This window comes from Xyrauchen texanus, chromosome 15 (genome assembly GCF_025860055.1).
Source record: "Xyrauchen texanus isolate HMW12.3.18 chromosome 15, RBS_HiC_50CHRs, whole genome shotgun sequence".
Taxonomy (NCBI): Eukaryota; Metazoa; Chordata; class Actinopteri; order Cypriniformes; family Catostomidae; genus Xyrauchen; species Xyrauchen texanus.
The window spans coordinates 9,885,592-9,907,095 of record NC_068290.1 but is presented as its reverse complement, the minus strand read 5'-3'; the positions used below and the strand labels follow the sequence as shown (position 1 = coordinate 9,907,095).

The 21,504-nt window shown below is 36.3% G+C and overlaps 1 protein-coding gene across 1 annotated transcript; it reads left to right on the top strand.

The window, feature by feature from the left end:
- The first annotated feature begins 271 nt into the window (after positions 1-271).
- nagpa (N-acetylglucosamine-1-phosphodiester alpha-N-acetylglucosaminidase) lies at positions 272-19,857 on the top strand. Its single transcript, XM_052143943.1, has 11 exons — positions 272-452; positions 1,505-1,987; positions 8,072-8,211; positions 8,375-8,483; positions 9,202-9,330; positions 9,449-9,651; positions 10,074-10,121; positions 11,816-11,944; positions 12,477-12,608; positions 13,904-13,985; positions 15,789-19,857. Exons 1-11 carry the CDS (start codon positions 367-369, stop codon positions 16,018-16,020), a joined length of 1,773 nt encoding a protein of 590 aa, XP_051999903.1. The 5' UTR covers positions 272-366; the 3' UTR covers positions 16,021-19,857.
- The last annotated feature ends 1,647 nt before the right edge of the window (positions 19,858-21,504 follow it).

Genomic DNA, 21,504 nt, shown 5'->3' with positions numbered 1-21,504 from the left:
TTTTATGGTTTAGGAAAAAATACATTTAAATGAATCAGAATATCTATAGATATTATAGTCTTTAACTGCTTTCTGTAAATACTGCTATTTATATTTTAAAGACATATTCATTATATCTAGCAGAATGGAAGCTCCCTAAATTCAAAACAAAAAACTCGTTAGAATTATTACTATATTACTAGAGTTTTCGCCTCGTGGTTTTTCATTTAGACGCCGTACAAATGATTGATTAATATAAATATCTGGTATGACCGTGTGATTCACAGATCATATGATCATGTGACTAGCACAGTAGGAAGACCTTCCATTCAAGTGAACCGAAAGAAACGTTACAGCACCTTATTTTACGTTTTATACATATATCTTATGGCAACATCGCCCGTGAATTTCGATCGGATTTCTTTGTTTCTGATATGCCTAGGCGTATATTTGTCTCAGTGCGATGACATACGGTAAGCACATTTATTTTTTAGTGCAGCTAGCTTTAATAACTGTATTGAGCAACTGATTAAAACTCTTGAAGTTGTATCTTGTTTTCTAATGCCTGTAAACTCATTTATCAGCTGGTTGGTTCATAGATTTACACTTTTTTTCAATTAGTCTTGATTCTAAAAGTATGAAGACTGTAAAGAGGGTTTGTAGCTTCATGTCAATCATCTCAATCGTTGCCTTAATACAGTAAAAAAAAAAGAAAAACAGAAAAAGTTGCTTCTTTAAAAGAAATTATGCTGAATAATCACAAACTGAAAGTCCTTTGACAGTTCTCGGATCCGTAAACAGGTAAAATAATCTGACCGCCGCCCGCGCGTAGTAACCAATCAGATCATTTTGAGAAGGCTCTCTGCCAATGGCGTGAGCCTTAGGCGGGGCTATTTGTTTGGGCGACCAATGGAAGACATGAGGAGTGTTTGGGAAACCTGTTTGGAAAATGTAATAATATTTTTGTGAATACTATGAATACTCTACTTTGAATGGAATAAGTTATTAATTGTGTTTGAAGGGTTCCATTAAAATGAAGTCCCTTATGCTGTTATTTTTTTAAAGGGCTGATTGATTTAACTGAATTACTTTAGCTTATTGTTTGGCTTTGCATACAAACACTTGCTGCATCTAATTTACATCTTGCATTTGCATGGTGTAAGAGGATAACTCAGCAGCCACATCCTGAAATTATGTTTTTATAAGGATTGCACAACCAAGCATATCAAAGTAAACATCTGCTGTTATGCTCTTCAGTTGAATTTGTCTTCATATAAGAATTCCTTCAGTTAAGACTGAGAAAAATGTAAAACAGTAGGTGTAGATCTATTAAGGACTATTAACACATTAAAATGTTTCAGAATAATGAACCACATTCTCATGCTGCTGTGGACAGATGTAGAAGTAGTCGATTCTCCTTTCTGAATAAATTTCACACATGCTCTAAATTAACCTAACAAGTTTAACACACACAATTTGCTTTTTATTTATAAAATGTAATCAAGTTAATTCATTTTCTTGACAGACATTCATTGGATGACGACCTCTTGTTGCCCTACACTAAATCCCATGGCCCTTCGCATTCTCACCGCCATGTGAGAGACTGTCAGCCCGTCTCCAATGGCAATGTTACTCATGAAACCAGGGCAGCAAGCAGGCACTCTAATTCTCCTGTGGTTGAGTCCAAAATATTTATCTCCGACATCATTGATGACTCTGGCTTTAAGAAATGGGCAAGTGGCCACATCACCGTTGTTCACGACCCACTGAGAACTGTGTCCGTCCTGGAGCCAGGGGGCCCTGGAGGGTGCGAGCACAATTACAGGAAGCTTGTGGAGCTCACTGCTAAAACTAGAAAGTGCCTAGTAGCTCAGAATGGAGGTTACTTTAACACAATAACCGGACAGTGTTTAGGGAATGTTGTGAGTGATGGAAAACTGGTGAGGAACAGTGGAGGAATACAGAATGCACAGTTTGGCATCAGAAAAGATGGGACACTAGTGTTTGGGTAAGCTAACAGTCTGCGGTCAACTCTGCAGTTTTTCTCTGGGCTTCATGATGTTTTGCATTACCACATGGTTTGTTTTTGTCCACAGAACCAAGCAACAATTTCAATTTGATTTAGTCTTTCCCAACTCTGTGCTGGTGAACTTTTGACCTGTTATGCGTATGCACTTTTTTTTTTATCTCAACCTTGCACTCAACCTTGATATACCTATTCTAACATTCACACTGCAAAGCTCCCTGTCCATCCAATTTATTTAAGGAAACTAAGCTGCCAAAATGAGTCTCTCAGAGCTGAATAGATACGGTAGAAATAGTAAGAGTAGTATGTTAGTATACTTTTCTGAAATTAGCCGGAGGAACATGTTAGCACTCCCTATATATACAGGTGAAACTCGAAAAATTAGAATATCGTGCAAAAGTTCATTAATTTCAGTAATTCAACTTAAAAGGTGAAACTAATATATTATATAGACTCATTACAAGCAAAGTAAGATATTTCAAGCCTTTATTTGATATAATTTTGATGATTATGGCTTACAGCTTATGAAAACCCCAAATTCAGAATCTCAGAAAATTAGAATATTGTGAAAAGGTTCAGTATTGTAGGCTCAAAGTGTCACACTCTAATCAGCTAAACACCTGCAAAGGGTTCCTGAGCCTTTAAATGGTCTCTCAGTCTGGTTCAGTTGAATCACAATCATGGGGAAGACTGCTGACCTGACAGTTGTGCAGAAAACCATCATTGACACCCTCCACAAGGAGGGAAAGCCTCAAAAGGTAATTGCAAAAGAAGTTGGATGTTCTCAAAGTGCTGTATCAAAGCACATTAATAGAAAGTTAAGTGGAAGGGAAAAGTGTGGAAGAAAAAGGTGCACAAGCAGCAGAGATGACCGTAGCCTGGAGAGGATTGTCAGGAAAAGGCCATTCAAATGAGTGGGGGAGCTTCACAAGGAGTGGACTGAGGCTGGAGTTACTGCATCAAGAGCCACCACACACAGACGGGTCCTGGACATGGGCTTCAAATGTCAAACGTCTTACCTGGGCTAAAGAAAAAAAGAACTGGTCTGTTGCTCAGTGGTCCAAAGTCCTCTTTTCTGATGAGAGCAAATTTTGCATCTCATTTGGAAACCAACGTCCCAGAGTCTGGAGGAAGAATGGAGAGGCACACAATCCAAGATGCTTGAAGTCCAGTGTGAAGTTTCCACAGTCTGTGTTGGTTTGGGGAGCCATGTCATCGGCTGGTGTTGGTCCACTGTGCTTTATTAAGTCCAGAGTCAACGCAGCCGTCTACCGGGACATTTTAGAGCACTTCATGCTTCCTTCAGCAGACAAGCTTTATGGAGATGCTGACTTCATTTTCCAGCAGGACTTGGCACCTGCCCACACTGCCAAAAGTACCAAAACCTGGTTCAATGACCATGGTATTACTGTGCTTGATTGGCCAGCAAACTCGCCTGACCTGAACCCCATAGAGAATCTATGGGGCATTGCCAAGAGAAAGATGAGAGACATGAGACCAAACAATGCAGAAGAGCTGAAGGCCGCTATTGAAGCATCTTGGTCTTCCATAACACCTCAGCAGTGCCACAGGCTGATAGCATCCATGCCACGCCGCATTGAGGCAGTAATTAATGCAAAAGGGGCCCAAACCAAGTACTGAGTACATATGCATGATTATACTTTTCAGAGGGCCGACATTTCTGTATTTAAAATCCTTTTTTTTTATTGATTTCATGAAATATTCTAATTTTCTGAGATTCTGAATTTTGGGTTTTCATAAGCTGTAAGCCATAATCATCAAAATTATATCAAATAAAGGCTTGAAATATCTTACTTTGCTTGTAATGAGTCTATATAATATATTAGTTTCACCTTTTAAGTTGAATTACTGAAATTAATGAACTTTTGCACGATATTCTAATTTTTCGAGTTTCACCTGTATATATATATATATATATTTCTCTCTCTGTGTGTGTGTGTGTGTGTATATATATAATATATATATATATATATTACACACACACATTAACATAATTTAATATTAGTGATTGTAGTTGGATTATAATATAATGGATAGATTTTTGGACGTTTTTACTTTGAAACAAGCCAGTGACCAAAGGTTGTGTGTGGGGGAGGTGCTATTTTTTAGTGCTCGCAGAGAGGACACAATAAATTGTAAACACATCAGTACCTCAAAAAAACTGTTATAAAAGAGTGTTATAACAAAACACTGCCTGACTCTCTGAGTGAGCAAATTTTATCATCACAGTCATCAAACATTCCATAGCTGGTTCCTCTTCTACAGTGTTCTGTAACAACTATAAGAAAACCTCAACTTAAATATGGGTGCAGAATTTGGAGGGAAGTAAGCCGTGGGAACACAGAGCCCCTAGAACATCTGTTTCCTAAAATAGAAACCTTATAAAAACATTGCAATGTTGCATAACATATCAGTGTTCTTAATAATAGGCAGTACTTTGGAACTTTATGTACGCAGAGTGTCTTGGTTAGTCATTCATTATGACGGAATGGGCTTTTAACCGGAATGTTCTGTTGTTAGATAAAGATGTTTACATAGCCTGTTTGGACATTCACGTGGCAGTCTTAGGATATTTAAAACAACAGAATTGTTTTCAATGAATTATAACATGGTGTACATTAGGGATATGCGATACCATTTTTTTCATTACCAATTACTATCATATATTGTCAGATACCTGAATTTGTTTTATTTCTCTGTCTCTCTGAGGATGAAATAAGTATTTTTGGTCATTTAACATTATATTTAAAATAGGGCTGTCAATCGATTACATTTTTTAATCGATTTAATTACACGGTGTCCCAATGTACAAATATTTGCTGAGAAAGCCCCTCATATAACAATAAGTCAATATATAAAGATTATACATATATATATCAATATATAATTATACATAGTTATCTTTAAATATTTAAAAATGATATGTATATAAATAAAAAATATTCAGATAATTAAAATGCATAAAAGTCTTGTAGCAGAAGAGTTAATCATTGATAAGACAATACATAAAGCGGCTTTAGAATATAATGTATTGTTTACTATCATATTATTGTACATAAGTCAATCATTGGCTCACAGTTCACAGCAATCCATTACACAAGTGAATTTGTCAATCAGTTCGAGATTTATTATCTCCAAGAGGTATATTAAAACAAACAACAACAAAAAGGAAAATAAATAAATAAACAGTATAAATAAAAATATAAAATTGTTTAAATATTTCAATACACTTTACGGCTTTCTTGTTACTCAAATTGGAAATTGTTCGTAGGTATTGCTGAACCTAAATCTAATGGTTTATAACCACCATACTTACATTTATGTAGGCTATACTAAACTTTGCCAACAAAAGCAGAACATTAATCAAATAATATTCGTTATGAAGAGACATGTCATAGCTAAAAAAACGAATAAAACATTTTCAAAACAAAGTTGAAAGCTGGGAATAATATAATCTCTAACAACCTTGCAGAAATCTGCAGAAACGCCTGCAGACCACAAAATGTACAGAATATATCGACATCACAATTAAATCTCTCTACAAGAAAATAATTAGTGGGGTAGTACTTATAAATAAGTTTGAAGTAAATTTCTTTGATTTTATTTGTGATTAAATATTTATGGGTAAATTCCAAATTTTGGAAGTCCAGCCACACCCTAGGTCAGACATGCTTGTGTAGCGTCTCGGGTGCATTGCATCATAAACATAAAATGTTTAGGTCACTGTGTCAAGTTAAATATAGTTTAATACTCAATCTTTAAACACATCTTGAGATCCCTTCAAGTGTTTTGAACGCAAGAACATAACGCATGTTTATGTTGTTCTGCCTACTGAAGTGTTTTCTTCACTGTATAAACTGCTGAAATTTCATACAGCTGAAATTTCACTTACTGCCCCCTGAAGTAAACAGGTGGTACTACAAGCTTGCATTTCTCTGGAATCTTCCTTATTATGGTCCGGGGGAAGTGCGATTAATTGCGTTAATTTTTTTATCGCGTTATTTTTTGTAAAATTAATCGCACTGAATTAACGCGTTAAATCGACAGCCCTAATTTAAAATATAAACATGGTCCTGCTGTACACAGTATAATGTTGTAACATTTTAAATAATACCAAGTTATAGAAAGTCAAGGTTTTTTTTTTTTCATCAAATTGTTTATTATGTGTGGTTATTCATGTTTTTGAGACATTACAGACATGAACATAATTCATTCTGATTCACAGAAAGGGCCAGCATTGTCTAATCACTGCCAACCATCTTAAAATAAAATTATACATGATCAGTTCTGAATCTATGTACTGATTACCATTGTCCCATGTCTGCCAAACATGTTGAGTGGTCCAAACCTGATCTCCAGCATGAAACTGAACTTTTGGTCAGATTTTATGAGTGAATGCACTTAGCTGCATAGAGTGATATAGTATGCTCCCTTGCTCCCTTTTTAGTGGATGACTTAACCTCTAATATTTGGACTCAAACAGGTATCAAATGTAAAAACTTAATTTAAGTTTCTTACCAGATGTAGTTTTTTTTTTGGCATTTCTCCCAAAGACAACTCCGCTGTGATTGGTACAATGTTGTTTTGTCACATGACATATGTGGAAACTTTAACCCTTTACTAACATCATAGAGTCTCCTGAACTGAGATCAGTTGGTTTAAATGAATTTAAATTATGCGTTGCGCAGTTGAGGCAAAATACAATGCCCATGCATGTGAATGCAGGATCACATGAGGCTAAGGAAGGAAATATCTAGTTATAAATGAATGGAGATAGCAATCACTTTTTATCAGATCATCTAACATACACATAAAAAAATTCAAGCCTTAAATTTATTTTTAAAAATATATCGCTGTGACTGCACTGTTGAATATTTGTATCTTTCAGCATTTCTGCACTTTAAGATGAGCGGAAAGAGAAACTGATCCAATTATATGCAATCATTTGCTTCTATAGTAAAAATGTTTTTGTTTTTTGTTTTGAATCTTATGAAATGCAATAGATTTCATGGTAAATAAATAATCACTAGTTTAGCAAAAACCTTTAGTGTTAATATTTTTATGTGAGGATTGGTCCACTCAAAACAACACCAGTATCAGAAGTATCGATACTTTAGGATCGATCCGCCCATCCCTAGTCCACACAAGTATAATAAGAGATTACGTACTTATAGCTTTACTGGAACTGATAATACTTAACAATCCTCTTATTAAATGCTAATTTCTTATTACTATTTGTCATTTGTCATTACACTTTTACCCAAAGTGGATCCCTGGATCCATTCCTGGAACTTTGTGTCAAATACCCAATGAAATCTTAATTGAGATTTTGTCTCCTTTAGTCCATTTCTGTTAACTTTGAGGCTGTCTATATGCTAGTGTGTACTTCTAGTTAACAAAGTTAACTTTTAGCAGATAAACTCAGATAAAATGTATCTCTCTCTTCCAGGAAAAGGGGCCAATAATATTGATGGCTCATCCTGCATGCATGGGCATATACAAATATTTGTCTAATGAAGCTTTTTGAATGAGAACGTCCCCTCCTCAAAAAGTCCACCATCTCCTTCTGGTTATTAATAGCATGTAAATCATAGTTAATCATGGTTGTGCTAACACTCACACTTTATTTCCTTTCCTAACAATCAAATGGTTGCAAAGTGGCTGGAATTTATTGATTTTGAAAGTGTTTACATTGCATATGTCTATTTTACAATCTGTCGAGTGTGATGTTGCCAGCTTGTGACATAAACTAAATGCTACTGGCTATTTTAAAAAGGACAAGCTCTTTGATTTGTCCCACTCCAATTCCTGTTTTAATATGAAATACGACAACACCGCACAGGTTAAATCAATTCATGGGGTTTTTAAGTGTCTTGTTAAAGGGCAGAATGTTGAAAGTTCCTGAATCAGCCCTTGTAGGGTTTGAACCTAAAACCTTTGAGTTAGCAGCTCAGTCCTTTAACCACTATGCTTCATTCCCATCTTTTTCTCTTGCTCTATCCCTCTGTCCTTCTTTCTCACATTTATTTTCCCCTATGTTTGTAGTTATTTGTCTGAAGAGGATGTCCTGGATCAGGTAAACCCTTTCGTGCAGTTGATCAGTGGGGTGGTGTGGCTACTTAGAGCCGGTGAGATCTACATCAGTGAGAGCATCCAGGCAGAGTGTGATAAAACACAGGAGACAGGTAAGATTAGTCAAGAACCTGTCTGCAGTTTTACCATATAATTAGCCTGTTTATCTGGCTTCCCGTAGCAATTGACTCCATAATCTAGATCTAGATTCTTGTGATCACTTCCTACAAAGATTAAAAGAGTATAAGATTTTATAGGCCTTTAATCTTTTTACAGGAACATTCCAGTCTTTTGTGGATGTGGTGTCTGCCCGTACTGCAGTGGGTCATGATGCAGAAGGAAGACTCATCCTCTTCCATGTCGATGGTCAGACAAAGACCAGAGGGTTAGAATGGACATTTAACCTGAGCTAATTTCAGCTGTTTTATCACTGTAAACATTGATTTCCTCACAGGCTGTGTGTGCTTTCTAAAGCAGTCAATAACACAGAATGAGCCTTTTCAAGATTTATTACTCCACAAGACAACGCAAAAACATCAGATTCTTTAAAACACTCAGTGAGTTATTTTTTCCCCCTGAAGTCCACTTCTAATGTTAGTCAAGATTTGTTGCACCAAAAACATAATTGTCATAATAGTGTGACCGCATTGCATTATTTTTTGCATTATTATTATTATTGTATTATTTAAAATAATAGTATTAATTTTTGTGCGCTGTTTTGGTGACATGAGGGGGACCTACACAATATTAGGCAGGTGGTTTTAATGTTGTGGCTGATCGGTGTATACACACAATATATATATATTATATATATATACATAATATGTATATATATATATGTATATATATATGTATGCCTATAATCAATAACTTTAAATCAATAGTTTAAATCCTTCCTTTTTATGTTGATTTCGTGGGTTGTATTTCATTCCATCTTGAAAGATGTTAAGTACAGTCTTGTACTTTTTGTACGATTTTCAAATAATTTTGGCAAGAAAAATACAGATTTTTATGGCATATCTCCTTTAAAAAAATATTTTTCAATACTGTACAGCTTTTTTTATTATTGTCTAAAAGTGCTTAGTAAATTACTGTCTTTGCAGAATGAACCTCAAGCAAGTGGCCAAGTTTCTGAAAGAACAGGGAGTCATCAACGCTATCAATCTGGATGGAGGTGGCTCTGCCACCTATATCCTCAATGGATCTCTGGCTAGTTACCCGTCAGATCACTGGTGTGTAAATGCTTGTGTATACACATGTGCAAAACAAATATCACAAACAACATCATATTATTCACTGGGCTAATTTTCAATTCATTGCATTTTAAATCATTTTTTAACAAAATTCCAGCAAAGATCCCATGTGGCGCTGCCCGCGGGCCGTATCTACTGTGCTGTGTGTTCACGAAAGGCTTTGCCAGCCGGAAGACTGCGGCGGGCATGGGCACTGTGTGGATGGCCAGTGCGTATGTCAGCAGGGCTGGAGGGTACCAGGATGTGCCAATCTCACATGCCAGCCCCCTGAATGCGGAGACCATGGCATCTGCACTGAGAGTGAGTCATTACCTTCCGTTCTCTATTTCACTTTGACTCTAATATCATCAACACATAAGAGGCCAAGTTTGGTGTCTGTGTGTATTTCTTTCAGTCTGTGTGAAAGAAATTCTTCTCCATTTAATCCCTGTAGTACCTTCTCTTACCCTTAGGGGTCCCTGGTCACAAAATCAGGCATTAGATGAATATTATTGTCCTAACGTAAGAGGGATTTCTATTTGATCTGTGGTTAGTCAGGTTCATTTAACAGGGCAAATGTTCTTGCACTGAAGGTAATGTGCATTCAGGTTTTTTTTTTTTTTTTGGATGAGCCCTTATCTCCCCTTCTTTGTCTTTCCTTTTCTCTCTTATCCTTCTCTCTCTCTCTCTCTCTCTCTCTCTCTCTCTCTCTCTCCTCTCTCTCTCTCTCTCTCTCTAAACAGATGGGTGTGCATGTGATGCTGGATGGATGGGTGTAAACTGTAGCCACGGTAAATGCAGCTTTTCACTCTGATTTGGACTTATCAAATAAAGCTCTGACTGTCTCTTGTACTGGGAGATCATTACATAAATAGTTGTTTTATCATTAGAGCTTGTTTGTTAGCAATGATACAGTTGAAGTCATAAGTTTACATAAGCTTAGGTTGACCACTCCACAGATTTAATATTAGCAAAGTATAGTTTTGGCAAGTCGATTAGGACATCTAGTCTGTGCATGGCACAAGTAATTTTTCCAACAATTGTTTACAGACAGATTGTTTCACTTTTAATTGACTATCACAATTCCAGTGGGTCAGAAATTTACATTAAGTTTACTGTGCCTTTTAAGCAGCTTGGAAAATTCCAGAAAATGATGTCAAGCCTTTAGACAATCCTATAGGAGGTGTACTGAATTGGAGGTGTACCTGTGGATATAGTTTAAGGCCAACCTTCAAACTCTGTCCCTCTTTGCTTGACATCATGGGAAAATGAAAATAAATCAGCCAAGACCTCCACAAGTCTGGTTCATCCTTGGGAGCAATTTCCAAATGCCTGAAGGTACCACGTTCATCTGTACAAACAATAGTTTGCAAGTATAAACACCATGGGACCACGTGCCATCATACCACTCAGGAAAGAGACATATTCTTTCTCCTTGAGATGAACGTAGTTTGATGTGAAAAGTGCAAATCAATCCCAGAACAACAGCAAATGACTTTGTGAAGTTTCTGAAGGAAACGGGTAGACAAGTATCTATATCCACAGTAAAGCCAGACTACAGTTTGCTAGTGAACATGTGGACAAAGATCTTTCTTTTTGGAGAAATATCTTCTGGTCTAATGTCTAATGACCATCGTTATGTTTGGAGGAAAAAGGGTGAGGCTTGCAAACCGAAGATCACCATCCCAACCATTAAGTATGGGAGTGTCAGCATCATGTTATGGGGGTGCTTTGTTGCAGGAGGAACTGGTGCAGATCACAAAATAGATGGCATCATGAGGAAGGAAAATTATGTGGATATATTGAAGCAACATCTCAAGACATCAGCCAGGAAGTTAAAGCTCGGTTGCAATTGGGTCTTCCAAATAGACAATGACCCCAAGCATACCTCCAAAGTTGTGGCAAAATAGCTTAAGAACAACAAAGTCATGGTATTGGAGTGGCCATCACAAAGCCCTGACCTCAATCTGGTAGAAAATATGTGGGCAGAACTGAAAAGGCATGTGCGAACAAGGAGGCTTACAAACCTGACTCAGTTACACCAGTTCTGTCTGGACAAATGAGCCAGAATTCCAGAAACTTATTGTGAGAAGCTTGTTACACTGTAAGGCTACCCAAACAATTTGACCCAAGTTAAACAATTTAAAGGCAATGCTACCAAATACTAACAAAGTTTATATAAACTTCTGACCCACTGGGAATGTGATGAAAGAAATAAAATCTGAAATAAATAATTCTCTACTATTATTCCGTCATTTCACATTATTAAAATAAAGTAGTGATCCTACATAACCTAAGACAGGGAACGTTTTCTATGATTAAATGTCAGGAATTGTGAAAAACTGAGCTTAAATGTATTTGGCTAAGGTGTATGTAAACAAATGTCTTCAACTGTTATTAAAAAAAAATTAAACTTCGATCAATATGTTCACATGAACTCTCTTTATATTCCCACAGTCAATAACATCTGTCTGTATTATTACAGAATGTGCAGAAGGTTTCTATGGTGTTGGCTGCAATCAAACATGCACATGCACAAACAGAGGTTTATGTGATCCCGTTCATGGACACTGCATCTGTCCTGCTGGTTTTCATGGAGATTCCTGTGAGCAAGGTATGTAGCCCAATCTCGATCAGTTTAGATATTTAAACATGTGTGCATCGATCCCTGACAACCAATAACTCCTGAGACAAATAATAACTCCTGAGCATCTTGTGAATGCATTCTGGGTTTTGAACGCTATTGCAAAATTGTAGAATATCCAGGTTTAGGAGATGCACAATTTTTATTTTTTTTTATTTGTAATGGTTAATAATATATGGGAATCAAAATAATTAATCAAGGAATCAATGAGGACACTGAAGCTTTGTTCCAAAACCAAGTCAGCTGACTCGCTGTCAAAAATCGACATAGCCTGCTACCTTCTAAGCCAGCATCCATACCAAATCGGGTATCTTATAAGGCAGCATCATTTTACTGCCTATTGTTTGGAACAGCCTTTGAGTAATCACAATGGCAATGGTGCCAAAAAAAATCTGCCTGTGTAAGCAGCCTTCTTGTTTTTTTAACGGTGCTAATGACTCCTTGCATTCTCTCAGAAAAGCATAATGTTTTAACAGGCCTTTGCTATCTCTGTCCGCCCCAGAGTGCACCATTGGTTTCTATGGGCTGAACTGTGAGCAACTATGCCAGTGCCATGACATGTGCCTGTGTGACACCGTCACTGGCAACTGCAACACCACTTTTCAGGAAGTGAGAAACATCAGCCTGCACCAAGGTACGGCACAGCCCCCATTAGCAATCACATGACATGCAAACAATAAATACTCAGTGACGTCTCTATACCAGTTTAGTCTTCACACATCTTCAGCACATAGTTTTTGCCATCAGCAATCTTCATGATCATTCTCACTCTGTCAAAATTAACACGTTAACGCAAGCGATTCATTTGAAATGTTTAACACTTCACTTTTTTTAATCACAATTAACTAATTTACAATTAATACAGCATAAACCAGCATAAACACGGGTTCGAAGAGCAGAACCTTTGTGATGTGCCCGCCGGATTCATTAAACTGATGGTACCACAAACACACAGCAGGCGTGATACAGTGTCAGCGATAAATGGTGATGGCGAAAGGAGTTTGTTGTACAAAACAAGCCTAGATGGAGCTTGTGACAGAAATTAAGTATTTTTCAGCCTAAGTAAGGCACATTTTTATTACTACAGAAGCACGCCAAGTCTTAACTGTCACCAAAAAGCAAAATGAGATGTTTTTGTCTGCAAGTGCTTTTCATGTGGAGTTCAAAGGTGGGTATTGGCATATATAGGGTGAGTGTGTTGGGAAGCACTGTTGCACAGCATGGAATGCAAGTTGACTTAAACATGTTCTCTCATTTGGTCTCCATTTCTCACTTTGAGAACTCTGGACTTAGTCTGTACTGCTTTTCCTGAGCTGTGATTGGCTAGAAGAGTTTTCACATTGCCACGTTACCAACCTCACATTATTTTCCCTGTCTATTGCTCTCTGCACCACTCTCACTCACTCTGCTTATGCGTAGGCACATAATTGCAAAATCTCTACTCAAATTTCCACACACACAAACACTTTGATAAACTAAGCTGCTGCCCTCATGTTGACAATGACCTCCAGGACAGAGAGGCTGTTTGCCGGGGCAGACTGGGTGTTTTTATCCAGACCAGAAAAAATGTGAGCTCTCTCTATGCCAGTTTTCTTTTTTGCCCTTTTTTATTTAACATCAGATGAAGAGACATTTTCATTCAACCCTGCAGATCTCAGATCTTTCTGCTGATCTCTTCCTTCTAGTGTATATATTCCGACACTTGGAGGCTTAAATTTAGTTTTCATTGTGAATTGATACTTTAGAGGCTTTACTTCACATACGTTATTCATTTTACATACCGGTACTTAAAACTTTTTCGCTAATTTTTTTAAATTCTGCATTGTTGAAATGCACCCAGTGCTGATTCACAAACTAGAAAAAACATATTGTTTTAAGCTGCATATGAATTTAATTTTTTTATTTTATTTTTTTTCTGCAATGCTTCAGCTGATCACTGTCTGGTTACCGAGATGTGGAGAGAATGGAGAAAAGAGGAAGAGACTCACACAACCAGATCTTATTTATCTGAGTAAGTGCTTCAAAAAAGTGATAGACCAATATATTGATCAGGTCAATAAATCAGTCAATATTTGGCAATTTTGAGATTATCATCATTTTCCATTTATAAATGAAGCGGTAATGACAGTCAGCCTTGTTTATTCAATATGCACTTTAATAAGCTTTCTAATTATGGACCTCTCTTTATGGAATAGTTTAGTGAGTTTAAGTAAATATTGTGTGAACTAAGTGTTTAATTTCAGCAATTTTATGTGTTTTGCACCTGAAGTGTGTAAACCACTATGGTTCATCAAACTGAATTGCAGAAATAATTATTGTTTTAAAATGTTTCCCAAACATTTCCCTCTCTTTTCCATTGGTTCCAAACAGGTAGTCCCACCCCAAACTGCTGCCATTGTTCGAGACAATGTTGCCATTTTGGGCTGTTCATGATGCTCAAACAAACATAGCAATGTTTTAATCACAACAAATAGCAACGGTTGCACTTTTAGAGAAATCCTAATAAAAGTTTACTTATAGTTGTCTCTGCTTATTAACTATATTTTAGCATTGAAAACAAATCACACACTTCAGCTTAAAGGGGTAGAAAACCCCAAAATTTAAATTCTCTCATCATTTACTCTCCCTCATGCCATCCCAGATATGTAGGACTTTCTTCTGCTGAACACAAACAAAGATTTTAAGAAAAATATCTCAGCTCTGTAGGTCCTCACAATAAAGATAAAAGCAGCATAAAGAACTCCATACCACAATGCACATTAAAAGTAATCCATACCAAGTGATCCATGGTTAATTCCATGTCTTCAAAAGCAGTATGATAAGTTTGGGTAAGAAACATATCAATATATTATTATTTTTTTTTTTACTATAAATCTCCACTTTCACATTCAGATTTGAAAGTGGATCTAAATAGGCGCCACATGTGACTTTCAGATGTGAAAGTGGAGATTGCTAGGATCATATTGCTTTTGAAGATATAGATTTAACCACTGGAGTCTTATGGATTACTTGTATCTGCTTTCTGGACCTTCAGATTTCTGGCCACCATTCCTCTGTATTGTGAGGACCTACAGAGCTGAGATATTCTTCTAAAAATCTTAATTTGTGTTGTGAAGAAAGCTATACACATCTGGGATGACATGTGGGTGAGTATAATTTTTGGGTGAACTATCCTTTTAATGTAATTTCAGCAATTTTATGTCTAATTTTCATCATTAAATTCAATTGTTTACTTAATAATATATCGACAGTTTATCAGCGATCTGCCATTCTCCATGGGAGAAATTGTTATCTGCATCGGCAATTAAAAAAACATATCGGTTGACCACAACTCCAAACGCCATATTAAATACATAAACCCACACACCATAATATCACCCAATGTCTTCTCTGTCAATATGTTCAATGTCATAACCTCCATAGTGATAGAGTTTACAGAGGGCTCTGTTTATATGGAAAAACAATCTGTTAGCTCAAACAGCTTGCCATTTATACCATCCCTTATCTGGTTTGAGCAACTTGATTATTACCTTGGAAATTCATTCTGACAAATTCCAGACCCGTGTTTAGCAAAACGAGCTTTCGGACAAGTCTGAACCAAGTGCCCCTAATGTACTGGTAAACAACTCGACTGCAGTGGAGTGGCAGAGATAAATGTATTAGTCATGCTGCCTTTCACATGCAAGTAAGGGATTGTGCGATGTTGCCATGGTTGCAGTCAAATGCTTTGTGAAGGCTGTGGGCAGCAGCGGTCAGAGGTCAAAGTTCAACTTCTCACCCTAAGTGTGTTTTGTTTTTGAATGTGTGTGTATAGACAAAGCTGGCTGGTTGTCTGCACTCTCCTGGCAACATCGCTGCTGGCCAGCCTCGCCGGTAACCTTATCCTGACGTGCAGAAAATGCAAAACGCACAGGCAGAGGGAGGAATACTCCTACGTGCCCCTTGAAGAGATCAACGGGGCTGCGGAACGAGGTAGAGGGCAGAGGACGAAGCCTGGGAAAGGCCTCTTTCAGCAACAAGACTCGGACTCGCAGGACTCATCATAACGCGACCGTGTTTCAGAGTTCTTGCAAATGTGTGTATGGGTTCATGCTTGTGTGCCAGCCGCCAGAGGGCAGAGAGAAGCTGTGCCTTTGTGCCTTAATAACTACAGCTGGCTGAGTGAACTTTCAAGACTCTCGCTGGCAGAGAAAAGTGGGCAATGTATGGTGAGCCCCTTTCACATCAGCATAAGATAATGAAAGAGGTTGTTTGTTTCTTTGAGCTTTTGGAAGCCCCTCTTCTTTCTGGGATATATACCATCCGAATTGACAATGATGGACAATGAGATGGGTGTTAGATTTCAAACAGCTGTCTGCTCGTCTGTGTGTTTACTTTCGCCCCAGTCTACAAAACAATTTTTTTCTTAATCAGTATTTTTGACTTGTTTTCCAGGAAAAATGTCTAAACATCTTTAAAACAAGATAAGTGGTAACACTTTACAATAAGGTTACATTTGTTAACATTAGTTAACAATATTTGTTAACATGAACTAACAATGAACAATACTTTTAAAATCAAAAGTTCTATTAGTTAACATCAGTTAATGCAGTATGAACTAACAATGAATAATTTAATTTTTATTAACCAGCATTAACTCAAATTAATAAATGCTGTAAAAAAATATATTTCATTGTTTGTTCATGATACCTAATGCATTAACTACTGTGACCTTATTGTAAAGTGTTACCTGATACGTTTATTTGAGAAGCAAAATATGATAATATATCTTAAATTAAGTTTATTTTTTCTGCCCCATTGGCAAATTGTTCTTTTTATCATTTTAAGAGTAAACCTCAGTAATTTTGTTATATTGATGCTTAAAACAAGAAAACAATAACATAAAAATATGAAAGTACATTTTAAGGAGATGTTTTGCTGGAAAACAATGCAAAAATGCATTTAAAGAAAATTATTTTCTTGTGGTGCATCTGAGTCTATAAACCACAACCAACTCTGTTCACACATGCCAAGTGCCATGATTGTGCAGTCTGACTGCATTTGGCACATCTTCATTTTTGTTTGGTTTTCTACCACAGTTCAATGGCAGCTGGAAGCAATATAAGAACTGTTTTCTTACGTTACATCATTCACTATTCAATCTATGTTTAAATGATTATTTCACTGACCTCAATGAAGCCTTTCATTTTGGTTTTTGTGTTTAAGAGAACCAAGAGAAGAGCAATATCACCACAGAGCTTTTTTTATTGAGAGAATAGGCCAGTTGTTCCACATGTTGCCATAGGAACAGACAAGTTTTGAACTATGAACCCTTCTGCTGAAATCTTCCTGCAGAAACATGCCAAACTGTTATTTTGAAACTTTGTTTTATCAAATGATTTTCCCCCTTTGGCACCAGAGGTCATGCAGTTTATTTTCATTCCAGCGATAGCCCTTTTGTTTCCATACAAGCCTTGCCAACCCCTGTCTGTCTTATCATGGTGCTTTTGAACTGTTTTGTGTGTTGTCTCTAGCAAATCAGACCTGCCATATTATTAAAAAAAAAATTCAAGGCCTGGATACTTTTCAGTTGCTCTTAGACAACAAAAAGACGGCAATTTTTTCAGTTCATGGCACAGAGTGGCTCTGTAATTCAGTTCCAAAGCTGTGAATCCAGGCGTTGGTTTGAGATTTGAGTAGAAGTGTTTTGTTTGGTTCTAGCTAAGAAACATGAGACAAATAGTACAGAAGAGGAACATTTACTCAAGACCATTTTAGAGTTCATAGTTCCTCCGCTGTTTCCTGTTTAGCATCATAAAATAGATTTGTATCTGTTTTTTAAGAGTTGTAAAAGAGACTAGTGGAAAGGTGAATTTCACAATGCTTGTCAAGAATTCTGGCCATATTTGCCCCAAAACCAAAAGAAAGAAATCAGAAATTATATTTTCCTAAGTCTATTTTCAGAACCGTTGCAATTTTTATTTTATTTGTACTGTAAAACAAAGCACATCCCCCCCAATTATAATGATGTGAAATTATATTAAAAAAAAAATATTATAATTAATTTAATTAAGTATTTACAAAAGATATTTGTTGTACTGCCTTATATGTACGCTGATTTAAATGAGAAACAAATCTTTGTATTATGGTATTTTTACTGTAATACAATAAAAATATTACTTTATTACAATGAGATTTTCATGAGATTCATCTTGAAAGTGTTTGACTTTAGTTTTAGATTTATATTAAAAAGATATGTATTGCATAACAGAAGGTGGCTGTCTGCAACATGATACATTTGACTGTTTATTAACTTCCACCTGGCTCACTGCTTGCTTTGCAAATGATCTTCATAGCGAGCAACCTCTATTACCCTTACAAGTGTAAAGCAGACGGGGACTTAAATCATGTGTTTGATGTATTTTTTATTTCAATCTGATCAAGCAAGCAGATGCTGACAGGTTAGAGAGGGTACTTGTTCGTCTTGTGTTCATTCTTGATGCTAATCAGCATGACTGGCTCAGGCTTTCTTGGCACTCATTTTTAGTGATTCAATTTGAAATGTTGTGTCCTCGGTACAATAAGGAAATGCTTTATTAACATACAGTGGCCCCAAAAAGTATATGGCCATTTAAGCCACACTCATAGTTAAAAATGGCTCAGAAAATTGAGGATGATTTTGAAAAAAGGGCTTGGATAATATTTGAATACAGATGTCACTTGTTTTGATTTTGTATACAATGTACTTAAAAACTTTTTAATGTGACTTCAGTGTCCAAAAGTGTAAAATAAAGTGTAGAATATTTTTGGGCCACTTTATTATTATTATTATTATGATGATAAATTACGATACATTAAGTTTGTTTGCACTATTTCTTCAATTATTAAAATAATAATAATAATAATAATTTTGAAAATCATACTGTAGTGATCGTGATCCCAGTGTAGTTCGACCTTCCCTTTTTACTATAGATAACTTTTTGTGCAAATCGTCTGGTTGCTTGTTTTGAGGTCAGTTAGCCTAGCCTGCATGCCTGACCTGCTAACCAGAACAGCCCTCCTGTCCTTCTAAATAAAGACCAGGATGATTACTTCCAACTTGGATTGAGCTGAGCTAACATCATGGAGTGCAGTATAGCCCTATTTATATTCCTGGGTTCATCCAAGGGCACAGATAGATAGCCGTCTAGATCCCAATTGAATATAGAAGAGAACATGCTTCCAAAAAATGTGAGCTGAAAACTTTTCTGTATAAATTGCTGGGGTTTTTTATAGGTGTGTATGTGATTTTACAGGCTTGTTTGTACCAACTCTAAAATAACAAATATAAAATTCATATATGTATCTGCCATACACTGGATCAGTTAATCAGATTGGGTGTTTCTTTAATGAACTATTTCAGCTTACACTTGCAGATTGACCCATTTAGAACCATTCTAAAATGGGTCAAAATGACCTGCAAGACCACAGAAAGGTTGAAATGAAAATGCAAGGTATGTTAATAAAAGCCAATGTTTCCTGGGTTTGTTCAATATAGAAAAGGCGTATTCCACAGGACAGATCTCAGTATGGTTTATTAAGATATTATTAAGTATTATGTATTTGCATGTGGTGCTGGCTAGGATTTTATTTGTTGTCATCAGTATACATACAGTATATTTGTGCTTCCATCATGCTTCATTTAATTTTGTATTCAGTTCTAGTATGTCAAGAATATTTAATTGTCATGGCATTCAGCATATTAAACCAATGTTGTGTTTAACACTGGATAGTCCCTAAATATTTTTGCATTAATTGTTAATATGAGAGAAGTGTTATTTGTATTCAATATATTGCCAATAAATTGCTCAACACAACAAGGTTATTAGCTTGTTTTTTTTTAAGTAAGTTTCTTTGACAAGATCAGCAATGGGGCCAAATTAATTCACTTGTAATAAAATCTTATTTTACCTAGTACCAGAACTTTTTTTTGTCTGTACCCTTCTGTTTAATAGAAAATGATACCCTCAACAACAGTAAAAGTGTCTAAGATAATATATTTGCTTTACACATTAAGACATAATAATTTAAAGCAGGAGTTGATGCCTGTTGTGAGAAGTTTTCTTGTAATTTTCCTGGATGTAATATTTTGAATTTATTCAGGGCATCGCAAGACTCAGCTTGACACACTTTGGCATCACAATGTTTTTACTATGCTTTTAAAGCCTTTGGTATTTGAGAAAAACATTTCCAGAAGCACAATATTCCAACTGTAGTTTTACAGACGCAACACTGCTGCTTTGCAGTCTTTGAAAAAGAACGACGTCTCTCACAACCACAAGATCTGCTGTTTTGACTGACAGGATGTCATGGCTGACAGCTCAGTGACTCACACACTTGTTCCACCCACCTATCTGTCCTGTATACATGATGCAATCCTCCACCCAGATGTCACACTGTTAGCTTTTTGCATCATCTCTGTCCTCTTCCACCCAAACACATTTTGTTTTCGATTTGTAAGTGATAGTTTCCCAAAAATGAAAATCTTGTCATCATTAACTCACCCTTAAGTGTACACAGCAATATCTGTTATTAAACTCCCCTTTTGGCATTTATTTGCGTTGAACAAAAGGCTCTGAAAATGCCACAAGGATTCTGTGACATGTATGAGTGACATATGTGAATTCAGTCAGCCATGAACACTTCTAACACTACTCAAACTACTGACAACAAAATGTTACTGCTGAGAAAAGGAGAGTAATGTCTGGTAAATAAAAAGACTATGGTAACACTAAGGTAATACAGAAGAGATGCTTGAACTGGAATCACAGTGGTGTTACAACTGTATCTTAACTAGTAGCAATGCCTAGGCCATGGGGTTGAATCCAAGGAAACACATGTACATTACTATTAAAATGTTAACCAAGAACCATCCTGATTCCACACACACAAGTGCACAAAGACTTGTGTGAATGTAATTGCATTACACAACAGTGCCATGATCATTTAACCAATTTGTCTGGCATGATGGGCTTTAGACGCCATTTTCAATTTGATCAGAATTATAACAAGGCTTTTAGGGATATGAATACAGTCTGATCAGCACATTTACACTCTCGATGTTCTAGTTCTTGTTTTCCAGAGTTTTAAGGTCTGTGGCACAACAAGTTAGGTATATGTTCTTAACATTAGCAGAATTAAATAAGATACAGAGTGGACTTCTAAGCAGCATACAGTGAGGTGCATAATAGTAATGTTGTTTATGTCAGTAATGCTATGGAATCATAACTGACAATCATGGACAATACGTTCTGTTTTTCGGCTCAGTTTGATAAGAATCAGATTTTGCATAACAGGCTTTGTGGTTATTCAGATTTTATGATCTTTGGACCTATAAAATTATATACTATCATATGATAATCATTGTTTTTGAGATTCCATAATAAAGGTAAAAAGAAAAAAAAATGACAGGGTATATGTTAAGCATGTCATATATGTATAATGTAATCAAATCAAACTTTAACCAGACCATATCAGTAAAGGGATAACATTTCCAAATAGTAAACAAGCTC